This window comes from Monodon monoceros, unplaced genomic scaffold (genome assembly GCF_005190385.1).
Source record: "Monodon monoceros isolate NGI ecotype Baffin Bay Population unplaced genomic scaffold, NGI_Narwhal_1 Super_Scaffold_2, whole genome shotgun sequence".
Taxonomy (NCBI): Eukaryota; Metazoa; Chordata; class Mammalia; order Artiodactyla; family Monodontidae; genus Monodon; species Monodon monoceros.
In genome coordinates this window covers 61,370,953-61,391,526 of record NW_021703776.1, presented here as the reverse complement: position 1 = coordinate 61,391,526, position 20,574 = coordinate 61,370,953, and the positions used below count along the sequence as shown (strand labels likewise).

Below are 20,574 nucleotides of genomic sequence, written 5' to 3'. Positions count from 1 at the left end.
GAACACTTAATATCCATAGATGGGGAAAAAAAGTGAATTAGAACTGACATTATTTGAATGAGTTCTAAGAAAGACAATATATTATGACATACATAAAATGAGACCTTTTGGTTGGGAAACAAATGAAAAGTAAAAATTGGGTTTTCAAAGCATTGTGCTTTCAGTGGTTTTCAATGGTTTTTCAATGGTTTTCAATGCATTTAAAGTGGTCTCTAGGAAGTCATTAACTTCTCAGAGCCCTTCTTACCTATCATGAATGTAAAAATACAACAAGTAGAACTTGCAGAACCTATTGTTTCAGAGGATTTATATTTTTAACAGGGGCTGCTCAGAGGATTTAAGGGAGAACTAATTCATGTGTTTAACAAACATGATGGATCCTTGAAGAATACGGAATATTTCAATCAACTAAAAAACAATAGCAACATAATTCTGCTGGGAGACTCCCAAGGGGACTTAAAAATGGCAGATGGAGTAGCCAATGTTGAACACATTCTGAAAATTGGATATCTAAATGATAGAGTAAGTATATAGATGTGATTTAATTTTCTTTAGAAAAAAATTAGGATAAAACTTTATAGACAATCGTTACCAAAGGTGCCTGAGAAATTAGTTATTTTAGAGACTTTTTCTTTTTTAAATTTATTTATTTAATTTATTTATTTTTGGCTGCGCTGGGCCCTCGTTGCTGCGCACGGGCCCTCTAGTTCGGCGAGCGGGGGCCACTCCCCGTTGCACTGCACGGGCCTCTCATTGCGGTGGCTTCTCTTGTTGTGGAGCACAGGCTCCAGGCGCGCAGACTTCAGCAGCCGTGGCACGTGGGCTTAGTAGTTGTGGCTCGCAGGCTCAGTAGTTATGGCGCATGGGCCTAGTTGCTTTGCGGCATGTGGGATCCTCCCAGACCAGGGCCCAAAACCATGTCCCCTGCGTTGGCAGGTGGATTCTTAACCACTGCACCACCAGGGAAGCCCCAGTTATTTTAGAGACATTTTGATTTCTCTTTATCCCTTTACTTTTGTAATGATTAAAGGAGTTGGTATGTACATATGCATGCTATAGGGGAGGGAGAGTGTACATTCTAAATGAGGCGTCTCTGACCTCTCCCCACTAGAAGCCCATATCATTCCCTAGTTGAGAATCAAAAATGTCTCTAGATATTGCCAAATGTTCCTTGGGCACTGTCTCCCCAGTTGAGAACCACTGGGCTAGAGAGAAATCATTTCAGAAGAAAAGCCACCATGTGGGAAACTTCCTATATCATTGAGTTTTAAAATTTTGAAAGTATTTCAAAGGTTTTATGAAAGCAAATTAATTTACAACATTTTACCCAAAAGATTTAACATAGCAGTGAGATTTATACTGAGATTATTTACTTCTCCCCCCTGCATATTAATTTAATTTTTGTGATTTTTTTGGTTGTTGATTAGGTGGATGAGCTTTTAGAAAAGTACATGGACTCTTATGATATTGTTCTAGTAAAAGATGAATCATTGGATGTAGCCAACTCTATCTTACAGAAGATTCTATAAACAAGCATTCTTCAAGAAGACCTCTCACCTGTGGGTACAATTGATGCAAGAGCTGCTCATCTGTTCATCTTGTTAAAAGATTTTATCTATAATATATTCTTGATCTTGAAGTTTTTCCTCTATATTACAGAAGTATTTTCAGATTGATTGAATCCATCAACTGGAAGCTCCTTTTTCTCCATCTCTCTCAACACACTCCTCACTATATTTTTTAACAGATTAAAAAAAAACTTAGAGCAAAAATTTGAAGAATAACTCCCTACATTTCCATAGTGAATTTTGTAGCTTAATGTTATTATGACATTTTTGAGAAGTCTTTTTACATTGGGAAAGTTTGTAGACGTTTAAAAAGTTTTATGAAATGGTGAAATAACGTGCATGATTTTAAGTGTTGTCATTTTTATAATTTGGGTGAATTATGCTGATGGTATTAATCATCTCCTAAAATTGTGTTACGTTTGGTTATTTTGGTGAAAATCGATATTTACCAAAAAATATTGGCATTTGATGTTTGAAAAAAAATCTATTGGTATCTACATGCTACTAATCATTACAAAATGTTCTATATTGAAGCACTGATGATAAAAATGAAATGAAAAGCCTTTTTAACTCTGTCAAGACTATTATTATTCATTCAGCAAAATCTGCCATGTTTTTGTGTGTGATGTATGAATCCTAATGTCCTTGTCATAGTGGCTATTTAGATTATTTTCAGATTTACACACTATAAAAATAAAAAGATTTTTGTAGAGAAAATTTAATCTGTCCTTCAGAAAATAATGGGGCCTAGGAAAGTTGTTTTCCCCCATTGAAAATATTAGTAAAAGAAGTACTATATTGAAAGTCTAAACGTTTCAGAAACAGCCATAGGCAGAAAACAAAATATAACTGGGTCTCATGCTGACTAAAACGGAGTACTTCAGGGTTAGGAACTGACATTCCTCTGTGCAGTCTGACTTCCCATTCTGAGTTTTGGCTGCCCCATAATGGTTTACACAAGGCTTAGACTTGCCATTGTGATAAATTTTTTTTTTAAATAAATTTATTTATTTTATTTATTTATTTTTGGCTGTGTTGGATCTTCGTTGCTGCGTGCGGGCTTTCTCTAGTTGCGATGAGCAGGGGCTACCCTTTGTTGCAGTGCGCGGGCTTCTCATTGCGGTGACTTCTCTTGTTGTGGAGCACGGGCTCTAGGCGTGCAGGCTTCAGTAGTTGTGGCTCATGGGCTGTAGAGCGCAGGCTCAGTAGTTGTGGCGCACGGGCTTCGTTGTTCCACGGCATGTGGGATCTTCTCGGACCAGGGCTTGAACCCATGTCCCCTGCATTGGCAGGCGGATTCTTAACCACTGTGCCACCAGGGAAGCCTACCATTGTGATAAATTTGACCCTGACTTCTAGCCCTTGAACTGCAGAGTCTATTGGTTTTCTTAGCATGTGAGCTGTGATACAGACAAAGCATGATCCAGCTGGTTCTGGACATCTAGTGTGGTCAGTAATCTCTAGTCCAGTCGAATATGGTAGGGAGGCAAGGTCTTGTGATGCAAACCTTTTTCCTGCAGCCCATCCTTATCTTCCATCACTACTTCTCCTTTTTATAATAAACAGTGAAACAAAGTACTCGGTGGCACAAAGTAGACTGTTCCCTTCTTGGGTATTTCCAGAATGGAACTCAAAACCAAGTTTCTTGCTTTAAAGCAGATAGCATGGCATGGGAGTATCAATTACCTGGAGGACTTTTTCACATAGAAAAAGTTGGGAATCCCTTATCTAATGAGAGCTCTTTACTCCTGTATTTGCTATTAGAGCTTGCCATATTGGCTATTTTCCAAAGGATTTGTAATATGCTTCCACAAATAAGCACACTGCATGGTGTAAGTGTAAAGAATACTGAAGTTATGACCTGCATTCTAGTCATTGCTCAGTCCTTTACTAAGACTATAGGTCATCACCTCCCTTTAAAATGAAAGCCATGAGAGCAGTCTCTACAGCCTCTTCTAGCCATTACCAGTTCAGAAATGGCAAAACTTGCTGTTGGATTAAACATGTGGGGTGAGAGAATAGGGTGACCCCAGGTGTCTGGTTTGAACAAATGGGTACAAGAGAAGAATGAGAGAGAACAGGCTTGGATGGAAGGTGCTGGGAAGGGAGTGGGAATATACATTCTATTTTGAACACACAGTTTGAGATGCCTGTGAGATATATAGGAGAAGATACCATAGGCAGATTAGAGCTCAGAGGAGAAATTTTGGGAACTATAAATCTGGATGTTGTCTGCATTTCAATGAGATTTAAATATGGCCACTGTAAGCTGGAAGGAATTCCCCTGACCTATTGAAATTCCAACATTAAGGATGACCACACAGAATCAAACACTATTTTAATAATATCTGCAACTAGCAATAAATAATCGAGAGCAGTATTCTTATTTTATAAAAAGACTCCGGACCCTAAGATATCCAAGGGAAGAAAGAAAGCAACTTTCAAAGAAAGCAGCTCTGTTCCTAGAAACCTAAGATATTAAAGTGCTTATGTATAATCTTGCAGTCGGGCCAACTTCCCTAACAAAATGCATATGTTCCCTTAGCAACGGAAAGAATGGAAGTGCCAGGCAGCACTCAGTAAGTCAAAGGTTTAGAAAGATAAATACTGCATGGTATCACTTATATGTGGAATCAACAAATAATAAGTTGAAGTCATAGAAACAGTAAAAAAGTGGTTACCAGGGCCTAGAGGGTGGGGGAAATACAAAAAAGGATACAGACTTCCAGCTATAAGATAAATAAGGTCTGTGGATCTGATGTATAACATGGTGACTATAGTTGATAACGCTATCATATAGCTGAAATTTGCTAAGAGTAGAACTTAAACGTTCTCCAAAAAAAAAGGTGATGGGTGATGTATATGTTAATTTAAGTAGATGGGGGAATCCTTTCACAATGTACATTTATGTCAAATCATCACATACACTTGAAATGTCTTACAGTTTTGTTAATTATACCTCAGTAAAGCTGAACAACAAAAGCCTGCAGGACAGAGACCCAAGAAGAGCCGAGACTTCAGTCGGAGTCTGAAGGCCAGAAGAGACCAGTGTCCCAGTTCAGCAGTCAGGTAGGCAGTTTAAATACAAAAACAAATACAAGCTAAAGTTTCCCTCCATTCTTGAAGCTCTAAGGCCCACAGTCCTTAATTTCCCCAGAGAAACTTATTTTTTATTCAGCCAACCTGTCTCCACCACTATAGAAAACAGCCAGTGAAGAAATTCAAACAGGACCATCTAAAGATCTAGGGTAGAGAACAAGCACAGGATGTTTATCTTCATGAAGATACGTAAGGTAAGTGTAATGAAGTGCTACAGGTCAAACGCATTCCAAAGAGCAGTTCAGTTTAGCAGATCATAAACGTATGTAGTGCCCTTAAGGAATTCTGTTAAATGAAAAGGCTGAGTGACTGTGTGCACCGTAGAAGAGGGTTAGGGAACAGACAGGAAGGCCATGGGCACCTCCTTCCCCTCCCAAAAGCACACAGAGTCCCTGAAGTTGCTTCTGCAAAGAGTAAACCAGAACATTTGCTCTTTAAAAAGCCATATATGTATAGTTTTTTCCCTATACTTGTGCCATTTATTCTCCATTTGCTTCCAACCCAACCCCAACTGGTCATTCTCCACCTTCCTCTGCACCCCAAAACACTGATCCCTGAGAACACCAGCCCCTGAGCTCCTTGCCCTCTGGCTTCGGGTTGGCTTCAGCTAATGGGAGCCAGTGGCAGGACAGAGAGGATGGGTGTCTCCCCCCTCAGTACTCTGCTCCACTGCCAGCCACAGCTCTGGGAGTGGCTGCATCCCTCTACCAGCTCCTACCAGGCAGCCGCACCCAGGCTCCCCTGGACCCTTGAGGCCCAAGGGTGGAAGAGCTTCCTACTGTCATTGGCCAACAGCAGTCATGGGTACCTCGACATCCTTACTGGGCCCCCTGAGCCCTGCCCACACTTCGGTAAAGAGTACTTTCATTAGCTTCTCTTCAGAAGTCCCACATGAGGGTGTGTTTGCAGCCAGGACTCTGACTGATACATCCCCTATATACCGTACGGCAATCTTCCACTTCTTCCAGTTCAGTCCTGCTGAGTTTTTATCAAGGGGATTCTGATGGCATGGTGTATTCTCATGGGAAAAATGAGACTTCAGATAAAATACCACAAAACCTGATGATATAATTCAATATTTTATTTATGAAAAAGTCATCTTCCAACATTTATTCCATTGAGTGAGTGCACAGCATTTTCAGGAACTATCTATCTCAGGGCTACATCAGTACAAAATAGTTTAAATTAGTAAAACAAAGCTGTTTCAAAAGGAAAATCATTGGTAAATGCAGGGTGAGTGCCACCACCACTTGGGAACAGAGGACATGAGGCAGCAAGGTGGTTACTGCATAACGTGGGGACAGGCCAGCAGGTACAGTGTCCTTCTCCTATGCAGAGAGGGGCTCCCAGGCCTTAGGGCACCTCCCTCTCTAGGACACGAATGAGAGGCAGAAATATGTCACTTTGTCTATGCTCACCTGTTGGGATGACATTTCCATCTTGGCCACGGTGAGATAACTCTGGAGCTAGGCTTAGCTACCAGCCCTATGTGTATCTATATCTGATCAAAGGATTCAGGGTGAGAAGAGAGGGTGCTATGGGATAGAGTGATGGGAATAAGCAAGAGTGAAGAAGATAATCTTATGTGACAAATGCAGAATCAAATTCTCTACTCATGGTCCAAGATGCCTTTTGTTTGGTCCACTGATTTTCTTTTTAACCTCCAAGTTACCTAGCCAATGGGAGGACCACAGTGAGGTGGGGTATGATTAACTAGAAGAGCACACCTGTGTGTGTGTGTGTGTGTCGTCTGTGTCTGTGTGTGTGTGTGAGTAGAGGCACGGTGGAGGTTGGGCATTACCAGGGCCCATACGGGCCATTGGGAAAACCTTTCTGGGGCTGTATGGGAATCCTGCTGGGGCATGCCCTCTGTCTCTTCTAGCCATCTGGAGAATAATTTTAAAACACCAGCAAGTTAAAAACATTTTTAATCCTCTTTATGTAAATATCCTAGACACGTGTTCTTCTGTTCCCTCCAAGATGATTATAACTTCTGTATGACACTATTTTCCTTTAATAACAAAACTACCCAGAAGGCTCACGAAACTGCTGACAATGCAGCATTTTCAATATTCTACACAACCCATGCTAAGGCACCCGCACTGATTTTTTTAGTATCACCGGCATCAGCCTAAAATTCTCACCATGTGTATCAACCCACCCCGATGTATGTCCCAAGTACTATATGACCCACCTACTACTTGCTGACGATTCCCCTTCTGAGAGACCCTCACACCTTCACTGCACGTTCTGCCACAACAGGGGGCTTGGCATCACACAAGTGGCTCATATCAGGTTTAGAGTTCGTCGTGTTTTGCCTCCTGGTCTTTGAGTTTAAACTCCTCAGCTGTGACCTTCCCATCTCCATTCCGGTCCTGGTTGGTGAACATATTCTTCACAATCATCTCAGCATCGAATCCAGGGGCAAGTTTCCCTTTGCCAGATGCCACCTGGGCATGAATGTATTCTGAGAACTGGAGAGAAAGGGGCAGGACAGACCATGAGATACAGCAGCTGAGGACACCAAGCTGGAGCCTGAACAGAGCAGCCCAAGGGCGATGGGGGAATTTGAGTCTGAGCCAGCAGAACAGACAAAATCTTCTGAGCTACACGACCCGGGTTTTTTCCTCCAGATGCAGGTTAAAAAACCCCTGCCAAAATAACTCCAGGAGCCCTTAGGTCCCAGGCAGCCAATACAGAGCAACCACTGGAACTATCCCTTTTCCCCAAATCAACACTTAGTTTTCCACCAAAGGCCAATCCCCTAACCACCCTCGCCTCTCGTTCATTCATTCATTCATTCATACAATAAAAACTTATTGTCTACTGTGTGCTAAGCACCATCCTAGACCCTGGGGATATATCAATAAACAAGCAAAACATCCTGCCCTTGCAATTCTAGCACATGCTAGTGGACTAGATACATGATCAAAAAGGAACATTTAAAAAGTAAGTAAACTACATGTTAACTTAGAAAGTAAAATGCTCCAGAAAAATGAAAAAGTAGAGCCAAGTAAGGAAGATCCAGAGTGCAGTTAGGGGAACGGGTTGAAGTATCAATTTGGTGGTCAGGGTAAAACCCTAATGCGAAAGAGTCTTGTGCAAAGGCTTGAAGGAGGTGAGGGAACAAGCCCAACAGTTATCTAGGGGAAGTGTCTGAGCTGAGAACAGCTGGTAAAAAGGCCCGGGGTGGACATGCCCAGTGTGTTTACAGGACAGCAAAGGGAGACTTGTTGGAGAGGAGGTTACGGCAAGCAGGTGGTGGAGGGCCTTTGTGGGGCATTGCAAAGACTTTGGAAATAGGGGGATGTATGGTCAGGCCACTCAAGATGGCTGTTCTCTTGTCTTTGTACATCCCCTGTTTGACCAGTCTCTGCTTCACCTACACCCTACTCACAAGAACATGCTTGCCCCCTGCCCCAGTGAGTGATTGTTCCAATCCTTAGGCCAGAATGGCTCCACCTGCTAGTTTAGTAAAGGGAAACCTCTGCCCTCGTGATGGTCGTTAACCTGGGGCTGTGAGGGACATGCCCCAGCTGCTGGTTTCCCTGGTAACTGATAAGCCAACCTGATGTCAATTCCCCTATAAATGGTGGCCTTCTCCCCCAGGTAACGGAGATTCCTGTTATGTCCTGCCTCCTGTCTGCCGTACACAGTCGTAGGGGGTAGCTGCAGGACCTTTTGCTGCAGACTTGTATGATACCCCTGTCCAATAAGTTGTTGATGTCTCTGTTGCTGTCTCTAGGCTCTTTCTTCAGTCTCAAGGCTGGGCAACTACAAGGCTTTCAGGCCTGCGGGATGCAGCCCAACAGGAGGCTTCTGCAGGCTTCTGAGATGAAGCAGGCCATGCTCTGACTTATATTTTAGAAGGATCACTCTGGCTGCTGTGAGGGGCAAGGGTAAGAGCAAGAAGACCTTCGTAGAGGTCCAAGCGGGAGGTGGTGGGCACTGGACTGAGATGCTATGGAGTAGAGGTGATGAGAAGTGGGCAGCTTCTGGATATACTTTCAAGATAGAGCTAGAATAATTTCCTGATGGATTTATTCTAGCCTGTGAGAGGAGGAGAGGAGTCAGAGATGACTGAGTGCTCTCACCTGAGCAACTGGAAGGACAGCGATGCCATCGAATGAGATGGGGAAGGCTTTGGGTGAAGCAAGTTCGGGGGGATGGATATTGGGGGTTCAATAAATGAAGATATCAAGTGGGCAGTTGGATACCTGAGTGTGAAGTGGAGAGAAGATGAGCCCGGAGCTGCCCGTCTGGAAGTCACAGGACAAAGATGGTAAAGCCATGGGACTGGAGGAGACCACCAAGGGTGTGATGTAAAGGGGGAGAAGAGCTCAAGTTCAGGACTTAGCCTCCACCCGAAGAGCCCAGGAAGAAGACTCCTGAGAAGGAGCTACCAGTGAGGTAGAAGGAACACAGAGAAACTGTGCTGTGGAAGCCAGGGAAAGGAGACAGCTGTGCTGAAGTAAGAGTAAGTAAGGTTCAGCGCCTTAGTGAGACCAGGTTCAGTGGCGCGAAGGGATAAAAACCCAACAGGAGTGGGTGTGAAATGGATTAGAAGGAAAGGAATTGGAGGCAGGGAGGACAGACAACTCTTTTGAGGTTTTTGCTGTAAAGGGAGCAAAGACCTAAAAGAAATGGAAAGATGTATTAAGAGAAGGGAAAATAGCAGCATGTTCTCGGGCTAATGTGAACGGTCCAGTTGCTGGGGAGATGATGACAGAAGAGAGATACGGGAGAAGGCTGGAGCCACGTCCTTGAATAAGCAGACGTGGAACAGGCAGAGAACTGGAATTCCCTGGGGCTGTCACAAGACGGAGGACTCTATTGCCCAGTTCCACAAAGGGGTGTCTCATGCAGGAGAAACAACACAGGATCCAGATGCTCCAGACGGGGATGTGTACAAACCGCCGGATGGCTGTGCAACCTTGGGGAAGTCATTTACCTTCTCTGTGCACAGCTGCTTCTTCTGAAAAATAGGGATGATTACAAGGCTGTTGTGAAGGCCAAGAGAGATAATATATGTGAAAAACACTTAGCACAGTGCAGGCCGCAGTGAGCACCCAGGAATGAAGAGCTGAATCCGAGCTGTGAGACCTGGAGCCAAGCCCTGAAGCTCTCAGGGCCTCGGTTTCTTCAAAGAGGAGTTGTGAGCTCAACTTAGAGGCTGTGTGTGTGCAAGTGCTTGGTACATGAGCATGAAGGCTACCAGCATCACAAGCAAGCACAGCTGTCCTCGCTCTGAGAGGCTTCACATTCCGGATGGGTACCCCGGCCCAGTGAGGCTCCCTGAGCTCCTTGGGTCCCACTTCCCTTCAAAAAGTCAGTTACCTCTTCCAGGAGGACTTCTCCATTGCCGTCCTTGTCAATGTCTTCAAAGAGGTTGGCTGACACCTCGCCGTTCCATATGAACATGTACCCCTCCGGCAGGCCAGCCACGAGCTCCAGCAGCTCGATGTCAAACACCAACACAGCACTGCCGGGCACTTCTCCATCTGCCGCAGCAACGGGAGGAGGGGGTGTTAGCAACGAGAAGGAGGGCACGCCCCTCTCATCCTCCCCCCCGCCGGCCACCCCGGTTCTAGCTGCCTCATGGACAGAGGCATCTCTTGCAAAAGCAAGAAAGTTCAGCATCAATCAGTGAGTGGTTTTTCCAAACTGTGGGTAGTGAGTCTCAAAATCAGTTTAGAGAATGGTGACCAATATTTTTTTAAATTAAGGGATAGAATAAAATCAGAGTACATTGCACATAGAAAGGATAGGTATTGTTTTATGAAACTTAGTTTTAATTTTATATATAAAATTAAATGGATATGTATATTAGGTAAAATTTCATGCTTATGTGTAACACAGATTGGGAGATAAAATGTAATTCTTACTGTGTCTTGGTGAAAAAAGTTTAAAAGCCACTAGCAGAGACTACAATGGTGCTTGAACTTTTGAATAAATCTTACCGCTGAACTTTAAGAATAATACAGTATGCCTTAAAATCATGATCCAGGATATGATTTGTAAACACAAATTCTACAACAGTATATGTAGTATGAGCCCAAAAGAACTTATAAGTATGTGACTATAAATGTGCATTATTTTAAATTATATATTATAACTATAATCTATATCATAGGAGCATGGTCATACAGGATATACAACATATTTTTTAAAGTGTTTCTTCTCCGATTGGGGGCATTAGCAGAGAGTATCTTTTACAATTACTTAAAAATTTTGAAAAAGAAAATCCAAAGTGCTTATCACTTCTATAAGTTAGCACTTCCCATCTCCTCCATCTCCAGACAGTAGGGGCATAAAAACTGAAAAAGAAGGGGTTCCCACCCACCCCCATGAGGAGGGCTCATTTTGGCCCAAATCATGAAGTAAACCGTAACAGCTGTGAGGGCAACGTAACGCCAGTATTTCCAGAACTTGAAACCAATCTCTTCCACAAGGAAATCTCCTTGGATAGCTTATAGGTTCAGCATTCCAGTGTCCTGGGAAACAGTTCCCCAAGGAAGCACCTGGCTCACCTAAGAGAAGTCACCTGGCAAGCCCTTTGAGGGACATTTCCCACATGTGGGTTTGAAGAGCCAAGGTTTATTTCACAGAAACCCCTGCTTAATCCCTTTAACGTGGCACCAACACCGAATTCACGGGGTCTTGAAACAAAAATGCTAAATACTTAAATAAAAGTCCCCGGGCTTCCCTGGTGGCGCAGTGGTTAAGAATCCGTCTGCCAATGCAGGGGACACAGGTTTGAGCCCTTGTCCGGGAAGATCCCACATGCCGCGGAGCAACTAAGCCCGTGCGCCACAACTACTGAGCCTGCGCTCTAGAGCCCGTGAGCCACAACCACTGAAGCCCGTGCGCCTAGAGCCCATGCTCCGCAACAAGAGAAGCCACGGCAATGAGAAGCTCGCACACCGCAACAAGGAAGAGTAGCCCCCGCTTGCTGGAACTAGAGAAAGCCCACGCACAGCAATGAAGACCCAACACAACCAAAACTAAATTAGAAAAAAAAAAAGTCCCACAGTCTTTGGGTTTTAAATGGAAGAAACATATTGTGGTTCTAAATAAGCACAAAATACAGATGGTGAATGTGCCCCAAACACCTTTTAACATTGTTGCATACTCACCCACACCAGCCTCCCCATAGCCCAGGTGGGGTGGAATGATCACAGTCCGTTTCTCTCCAACGCACATCTCTCTGAGACCCATATCCATTCCCAACACGACTTGTCCAGATCCCAGAACAATATTATACGTTTTACCTAAGTTCCACCTAAAAATGAAACAGAAGAGTCCCTGGTTAGGCCATGAACCCACTGGTACTTAAAAGTATCCTCCTGAGAAGAACATATCACTTCTGTGATCTTTCTGCCAAAGATACAGAACCCCTATGGAATCATAAGGAAACATCAGACAAGCCCACATTGAGGGACATTCTGCAAAACAACCAGCCCATAACCTTCAAAAGTGTCAAGGTAAAAATCAAAGGAAGACTAAGGGAGTTCGAGAGTTTGAGAGTTTTGGACATACTGGAATGGATCCTTTTGCTTTAAAAGACCTTATTGGAACACTGGCAAAACTTAAGTGGGGTCTGAGGATTAAAAGTAATGTATCAACATTAACTTCCTGATTTTAATTTAATTATGTAGGAGAATGTCCACCTCTGTTGGAAATACACACTAAAGTCTTCAGAGGTGAAGAGCCATCATAGTGGCAACCTTCTCACCAATGGTTCGGCGTAGCGGGGAAGTTCTTTGTATTGGTGTTGCAATTTTTCTCTAAGTTTTAGTCAGTGTTGTAGCTAGTCAGAAATTTCCATGAGAATTTTAAAAATACATAATGTAGTTAAGGTCCTGGTATTTGGATTCAGCAAGACCCGAGTTTGAATCCTGGTCAAATCTAATTTGACCCTAGAAAATATAATCTCTCAGTTTTCCTCATCTATAAAATGGAGATAATAACAGCTATTGCACAGGTTTCAAATAGTAAATAATATGCTTGGCACGGCAGAGAGCAAGCATGAAGAGCTCAATAAATGGATGGCCTTGAGAGTGTGAAGTGCTTGTGCCTGTAATAGCCTATGACTCCAGAAAAAGAACTGTGAACTTGGGCCATGGTGTTAATTATCCTTGATGCCCAAGGTCCCAGGGGAATCTAAACAAATAAAACTTGGCTCAATCACCTCATTCATTACTGAAAGTAAATCTATTTCCAAATTGATGGCATTCTTATCACATCCTAAAGGCAAACAGTGGGAATGTTCTTCAATGGCGAGGAAGAAAAGCCTCCTGGATATCTTGGCGCCCCCTTGATGGCCATCACCAAGTGGTGACAACAGGGAAGGGACTGCCCCTGGTCACCTCCCCTTCTCAGGCTTCCCAGCCTCCCCTGGCTGCAGGGCCGCAGCCTCCTTCCCTCCTCAAGCTGGTTCCCAGGGCCCGGCTGTTTCTCTGGAGCTAGCAAATTAAAACCGCGTTTGCATTTGTCCTACCTGGGAGGAAGCAGAAACAAAGCCACTTCTGGCACAGGATGCCTTGGCCCCAGGCCTGCGGGAGGGCAGGCGGGTCCTCTGTCCTGCCCCACACACAATCCCTCCTTTGTCAGCGGCACAGAGGCGCCCTCACACTGCCTCTCTCCAGGGACCGTGGGGAACTTCCCGTGGGACTACAGGGTTTCAAAGTCTTACAGAATATTTGAGAACTCATTTAGTTATCAAATAACAAACGTTTACTCTTCTCTGAGGCCAGTTTCAACATACATTAAAAAAAATCCTCCAAGGGCTTCCCTGGTGGCACAGTGGTTAAGAATCCGCCTGCCAATGCAAGGGACACGGGTTCGAGCCCTGGTCCGGGAAGATCCCACATGCCGCGGAGCAAGTAAGCCCGTGCGCCACAACTACTGAGCCCATGCGCCGAGAGCCCGTGCGTGCTCCACAAGAGAACCCCGCAATGAGAAGCCCGTGCACCGCAATGAAGAGTAGCCCCCGTTCACCGCAACTAGAGGAAGCCCGCACGCAGCAACGAAGACCCAACACAGCCAAAAATAAATAAGTTTAAAAAAAAAATCCTCCAAGCAAGCAATTTGTTTTCATGTGTCATCTCTGAAAACCCTGCTAATTCTTTTTCCTCAAGTCATCATTTTTATTTTTTATTTTGCAGTTTTTCTCTCAGACATTCTCCTCATTCCTTCTGTGCATTCCCGACTTCCCATTCATTGCAAGCTTCCTGCTTCCTGCCTGCAGGCTGCCCCCTCTGGCTCTCCACCCACATTCCCCTCTATCCTCTCCATCATGGATTCTTCTAGCGCTGATGAACGAGCAACCACAGCAGCACCTGCCTCGTTGTTTACAGAGCCCATGTGGGCTTGGGGTGGGACCAGATCCCCTCTTCCAGAAGGAGCTCCTCTCCCACACCCCGGTAAGCAGTCTCCTGCCACACTTCCCATTATCCCATTATTCTGAAGCTTCCACCCAGCGGAGACCAGCAGGGACGCCCAGACACTGCTCTTCTGTGTCAATTTACACGTGACACAAATGACTCAAGTGGTTCAGAATGGAGTTTCTGAGAAGAGGAAGGAGCATCACGTGGCTCCCGGATGCTCTGTAACAATATTGTGCATCCGCCAAACACACATTAGAAGCAGGAAGACTGATTCTCCCCACCCCACGTGAGAAGCGTATCCTGAACCCACCAGAGAAGAAATTCCTTTGTTCATTTCCCGCCCCCACTTCCCTTTCCAAGGCCACAGGAGCACCAGACAAGAATATGAACGTTGGCCAGAGCAATGACAGCTAGCCATCGGCCTTACAGACTGTTCTAACCTAGTTTTCCCATGCATAAGCTCACTTGTTCCCAAAACAACTACAAGCCATGCTTCTTCCTCACTGTCTAATCATCAGTGCAAAGAGGTTTGTTGCAAGCCAGGTCCCTGTAAATCTGGGCCCCAGAACCTAGAGCATATTTCCTTGATTCTATAATGCATATTTTTTTCACATTTTAATATCTCTTGATTTGGGATACATCTTACAATTGACATCATCTCATTGTTTTTTGGCAGTGTTCTTACTTTCTTGAGACACATAAAATGATGCTTCTAACAACCAGCATGTTTTAGATCTCATGAAATAACGTTAACTGCCTGAGGATACCGGATCTCATAGCACCAGAGAGAATGCTCTGAGGAGTATGTCCCTCAGGCTCTCCACGCTGGCTCTCCCCAGCCACACTCTGTCACCTGAAGCTAGAAGGCAGAGGTACGCGTGAGAGGGAAAGAAGACCCTCCCCATCTAGAATAAATGCAGTAGCACATATTTATATGAAGCCCTTCTTTCTCCTCAAGACTAAACTTGGGAATCTAAGTCAGGCTCAGTACAAAAATGGGTGTACTTATATGGAGACATAAAGAAAGACTGAGGGCTTCCCTGCATGGCACCATGGTTAAGAATCCGCCTGCCAATGCAGGGGACACGGGTTCGAGCCCTGGTCAGGGGAGATCCCACATGCCGCAGAGCAACTAAGCCCATGCACCACAGCTACTGAGCCTGTGCTCTAGAACCCACGAGCCACAACTACTGAGCCCGCATACCACAACTACTGAGCCTGCACTCTAGAGCCCACGAGCCACAACTACTGAGCCCGTGTACCACAACTACTGAAAACCACATGCCTAGAGCCTGTCCTCCACAACAAGAGAAGCCACCACAATGAGAAGCTCATGCACCGCAACAAAGATAAGCCCCTGCTCGCTGCAACTAGAGAAAACCCACACGCAGCAACGAAGATCCAATGTAGCCAAAAATAAACAAATAAAATAAACAGGGACTTCCCTGTTAGCATAGTGGTTAAGAATCTGCCTGCCAATGCAGGGGACACGTGTTTGAGCCCTGGTCCGGGAAGATCCCACATGCCACGGAGCAAATAAGCCCGTGCGCCACAACTACTGAAGCCCGTGTGCCACAACTGATGAGCCTGCACTCTAGAGCCCGTAAGCCACAACTACTGAGCCCGTGTGCCACAACTACTGAAGCCCACGCGCCTAGAGCCTGTGCTCCGCAACGAGAAGCCACCGCAATAAGCCAGCACACCGCAACAAAGAGTAGCCCCCGCTCACCACAACTAGAGAAAGCCCGTGCACAGCAACGAAGACCCAATGCAGCCTAAAGTAAATAAAATTTTTAAAAAGGCCAAAAATGTTTCTTTCCCAAAGAAGAGAATAGTGTATTAACTTATAGATACCTCTGAAGATTCCGATACATAAGAAGGAAAGTTCCTTTTACCTGTGTGATACTAGTATACACTGTTGATTCCTAGTAATATATTTTCAGATTCATCTCAATCACTTAACATTTATAAAGTACTCCCTTTGTACTATGCTCTGGTCTAGGTGTAAGGAATAATATGAATAAACATGTTGGGTGTCTAAGGTTTTCAGACCAGCAACAGCGATAGAAACAAAAATAACTAAAAGGCATGTAATACATAAAACATTATGAGACTATGAGACTGCAGAAATGGGAGCAGTTGATTCTTCCTAGGAATTAAGCAAAGATTTTGAGAAAAGGGAATACATTTAAGCCAAGGCAGAAGCTGGCCAGAAGGAAGGGTGTAAGCAGTGCACATCCTGCACCACTGCACATGGCACCCCTGGGAGGCAGAAGACGGGCCTCAGCAGAAGATGCTGGCGAGGCAGAACAGAGCTGACAAGAGAGCCTAATGTGCCAGACTCTGGAGTTTAGATTTTATTGGTGGGTTAGTTTTTAAAGACAGCAGGATAAGATGAGATCTGCTTTTCAGAAAGACAGTTTCACGGGTGCAGGATGAAACCATTCATAGGGAACTCTTGGAACAATGCACCAGAGTAGCGATGTACACTTGAGATACTCAGCGCAAAGGGCATGAAGATAAAAGCTCTCAACCAGTATCTGATGAAAAGAAAAGGAGGATTGTTGGAACACTGACTGTTATCTGCCAGGCTCACACCCCACCGATCCCTGGCAGCCCTTACGTGGAATCCAGCAGCGTCCCATCCAGAAGTGAGGCGTTGTAGTGATACTTGAGGTAATCCCCCTTCTTACTCAGCACTGAACAGTCGGGAGGCTTATAGTGGGAGGTGATGCTGATGGAGTCTGAAGGGTTGTGAAAGTCAATCACATGGATGTCAAACACCAGCACGGCCGAGCCGGGGATGTTCCCTAAAGGACAGACAAAGGCAATTAGAGGGAACCCTCCAAGCAGCAGCGCACGTGCCTCCCCAGTATCACCAGGTATTCCTCACAGACCTCCAATGAGGAACACGGGGACCCAGCTGTGAAATCCTAGGCAATGCTGGAAGAGTGAAGCTGGAAGGGCCATTAGAAGTAGCCTAACCCAATTTATAGATGGGGAAACTGAGGCACAGATTTGTCCAGGGTCCACAGTCAGGAGCACACTTTGGACTAAAATTCAAGACACGGTACTACTGCCCCATGGAATGGTTCAACCTGAAAGATTTATGGCTTAAGTTCATCACAGATGAGAAAACTAAAGCTCAACCAAATTAAGGCTTGCCCCGCTCCTGCTAGAAGTAAGAGGTGAGATGAGAAAATCAGCTGTAGAATGAAAATCACTTTAGTGCCCTACCACTGCTTAAGAGAAGCAAAACCAACAGAAACTTCACAGGGGAAATCACCTAGCCAAACTTGGCCCATATATGCCCCTTAAGATATACTACACCTAACAACTTACAAAGTGCTTTACAACACATCCTGTTTGTTCTACACAAAATTATTACTCTTTTCCATTTTTGAAAGCATTATCTCACATCTGAATAATGTTTTACAGTTTACAAAGCATTTTTCACATACACTGTCTCATTAAATCCCTGCAGGAACCCTGTTGGGTAAGTATTACCATAAATGCAGGAGTAGCAGGTCATCCATTCATTTAATGACAGCTTCTCAGGAGGGTATCAGTTGTTAACCACACCCCCAGATCATTTCAGAGAAGTTTACACGTAAAAAATTTGTAAATAGTGTTACTTAGAATCAAGGAGGTATAATATTTTCATTAGCATTTTACAGACAAGAAAACCAACTCAGATATAACTTGTTCAAGAAAACAACACAGCTATAGACAGAAGTCAGTAGCGCTATGTGAACATCAACAGCCCCTCCCCACCCCCCATCCTCCAGATCACACCACCCCCACCCCACCATGTGCTCATCTGTTTCTCGGCTGCTGTCTCTCTAACACACACTTAATGGGTAGGTGCTTGTTAGGTATCAGGCACTCTTCTAAGTGCTTTAGATGTATTAGTTTATTTAATTCTCATTATAATCCTATATTTCCAACCTACAGATGAGGAAACTAAGGCACAGATTTTGATGGCTGCCCAAAGTTACCAAGGTAGTAATTAGAGAAGCTCGGGCTTTTACAGCAGCACACAGGTGCCTCATACTCACTAGTGATGGGGAGTTGCTGAAGTGAGTGGTTAACAGGGTCCAGGATCTTTCCCAGAGGAACCAGGTATTGCAAACTGCCATAGGAGGGTGCCTGGAACCAGGGCCAAGGGCAGCTCTTTGCGGGAAACAGCACACACTAACGGGGGGCAGTGGTTGTGGAGCCAGACAAGTGGTTTCTCAATCTTGGTTGCTCATTAAAACCAACTGGGAACGAACCTTGAAAACATTATGCTCAGTGAAAGGAACCAGACACAGAAAGACAAATATTGTATGCTTTCACTTATATGAGACACCTGGAATAGGCAAATTCATAGAGACAGAAAGTAGGACGGTGGTTACCAAGGGCTGGAGGGGGAGAGGGTAATGGGGAGTTTGTGTTGGGGATGACGGAAAAGTTCTGGGTATAGACAGTGGTGACAGTTACACAACATTGTGAATATATTCAACGGCACTGAACTGTAAATTTAAAACGTGTTAAAATGGTAAATATGTGCATTTCACCACAATAAAAAAATAATTCACCACATTCACAGAATAAAAGAAAAAATCATGATAATCTGAAAAAAACATCACCTGGGCCCCACTCTGAGATTCAGATGCAGCTCACCTAGTGCAGTGATCTCGGCCTTGGGCGCCATCAGGATGTCCTGGAGAACTTGGTGAAAACGCAGAGGGCCAGGCCCTTTCCCATGCAGCACCTCTGGTTCTGTGATCTTTAAGCTCTCCAGGTGATTCTTGCCTGTGATATGCCACAACATTGCAGAACGGCTGGACTACAGCGGCACCAGGCATTGGTTTTCCAGGAGTTTCTAAGGGGCAGCCAAGGTTTCGGAGCGCTGTGCTAAATGGTCTGCAAGTGAGCAGCTGAGGAGATTTAGGAGCCCCACCTCTCATCTCCATGAGGAGGATCAAGGCGCAGGCCATGGTTGTGATGAAGGGGATTGGTGGAAAAGAACGCTGCATCTTGAGCAGCTCTAATAACCTCTCTGAAAAAAACGTGTGGACGGAGCCCAAAAAGGGACAAGAGACTGATGGCATTGGGCTGGTACAAACTTAACCTCCCCTTGCCAACTGTATGGTTGGACCATTCAAGAGGGCTGTTTTCTTGCTCTCTGTACAGCCCCTGCTCAACCAGTCCCTGCTTCACTCACATGACTATCCAATTCTCTTAATCATAGCGCTTAATCAGTAACTGCCTACATGCTTGCCCCCTGCCCCAGGTGCTGGTTTCCCTGGTAAGTGATGAGCCAAGCGGACATCAGTTCCCCCTTTAAATGGTGGCCCCTTCTCCCCTGCAAGTAGCGAAGATTCCTGCCATGTACTGCCTGCTCTCTGCCGTTCACGATGGGGTGTTACTCCAGGATCTTTTGCTGCAGACTTGTAAGATCCCTTATCCAATAACTGGTTGATGTCTCTGTTGCTGTCTCTGGGCTCTTTCTTCAGCTTCAAGGCTGGGCAACTACAAGGCTTGCAGCCCAGCACCAACTAAGTGAATGTTGCTCGCCACCTGGATCTACAAGAATTCAGTCATTAGCCACTGCAGTCACTGACCTACAGCACAGCTTGGAAAACATTCAGGGGGAAGATCAGGGATAAGGTACCTGTGCTCTAGGAAAACTGGCAGAACAGGCCTCCAGGTAGTTAGAGGTTTTCAGGAGAAAACTTTATGAACCCAGACTTTTGCATCTTCCTACACTTAGAAAAGCACTAAAGTCAGCAACTGAGATACCTATTCCCCGTGACTAGCGGTTACCTTCTACCAAGATGTGTGCTTTAGGGCTTCCCTGGTGGCACAGTGGTTAAGAATCTGCCTGCCAATGCAGGCAACACGGGTTCGAGCCCTGGCCCTGGAAGATCCCACATGCCGTGGAGCAGCTAAGCCCATGCAACACAACTACTGAGCCTGTGCTCTAGAGCCCGCAAGCCACAACTACTGAGCCCACGTGCCGCAACTACTGAAGCCTTTGTGCCTAGAGCCCATGCTCCACAACAAGAGAAGCCACCACAATGAGAAGCCTACACACTGCAAGGAAGAGTAGTCCCCACTCACCACAACTAGAGAAAGCCCACGCACAGCAACAATGCCCAACACAGCCAAAAATAATAACAAATTAATTAATTTAAGAAAAAAAGATGTGTGCTTTATTGTACATATCCTTCCTCCAAATTCACATATATACTGGCCATCCCCCTTACCTCTTTGGAGCAGTTCCTCAGAGCTATCTGAGAGGCTATCTCCCAGGCTATACAGTCCTCAGTAACCCCAAATAAAACTATAAAACTGAACTCACAGCTCTTACATTGTTGTTGTTGTTGTTGTTGTTGTTGTTTTAATTGACACCCTTAAAGGTACATTCATGTGCAGGACTATCTTAGGGCACCAGGACTACCCCATGCCCCTGTGCTCTGATATCAGTTTGCCCAGCACTTTCCTGATAACTAACCCAGCTTCTCAGGCCC

The 20,574-nt window shown here is 44.9% G+C and overlaps 2 protein-coding genes across 5 annotated transcripts in view; one reads left to right on the top strand and one right to left on the bottom strand.

Moving 5' to 3' along the window:
* Positions 1-2,525, top strand: part of NT5C3A (5'-nucleotidase, cytosolic IIIA) — a 41,312-nt gene extending 38,787 nt beyond the window's left edge. For 2 of the 4 annotated variants that reach the window (XM_029234199.1, XM_029234201.1), the window contains 2 exons: positions 322-522; positions 1,428-2,152. In XM_029234199.1, the coding sequence (XP_029090032.1) occupies positions 322-522; positions 1,428-1,529 (303 nt within the window). In that variant the 3' untranslated portion in view covers positions 1,530-2,152. Of the gene's footprint in view, positions 1-321; positions 523-1,427 lie in introns of all 4 variants that reach the window. The other 2 variants (XM_029234202.1, XM_029234200.1) reach the window with 2 other exon arrangements.
* A 4,052-nt stretch (positions 2,526-6,577) lies between these two features.
* The window catches only part of FKBP9 (FKBP prolyl isomerase 9), a 47,910-nt gene continuing 33,913 nt past the window's right edge, over positions 6,578-20,574 (bottom strand). The window contains exons 7-10 of the mRNA XM_029234319.1: positions 16,680-16,866; positions 11,804-11,949; positions 10,005-10,168; positions 6,578-7,141 (exon numbers count right to left, since the gene is read on the bottom strand). Of these exons, the coding sequence (XP_029090152.1) occupies positions 6,965-7,141; positions 10,005-10,168; positions 11,804-11,949; positions 16,680-16,866 (674 nt within the window). The 3' untranslated portion in view covers positions 6,578-6,964. The remainder of the gene's footprint in view (positions 7,142-10,004; positions 10,169-11,803; positions 11,950-16,679; positions 16,867-20,574) is intronic.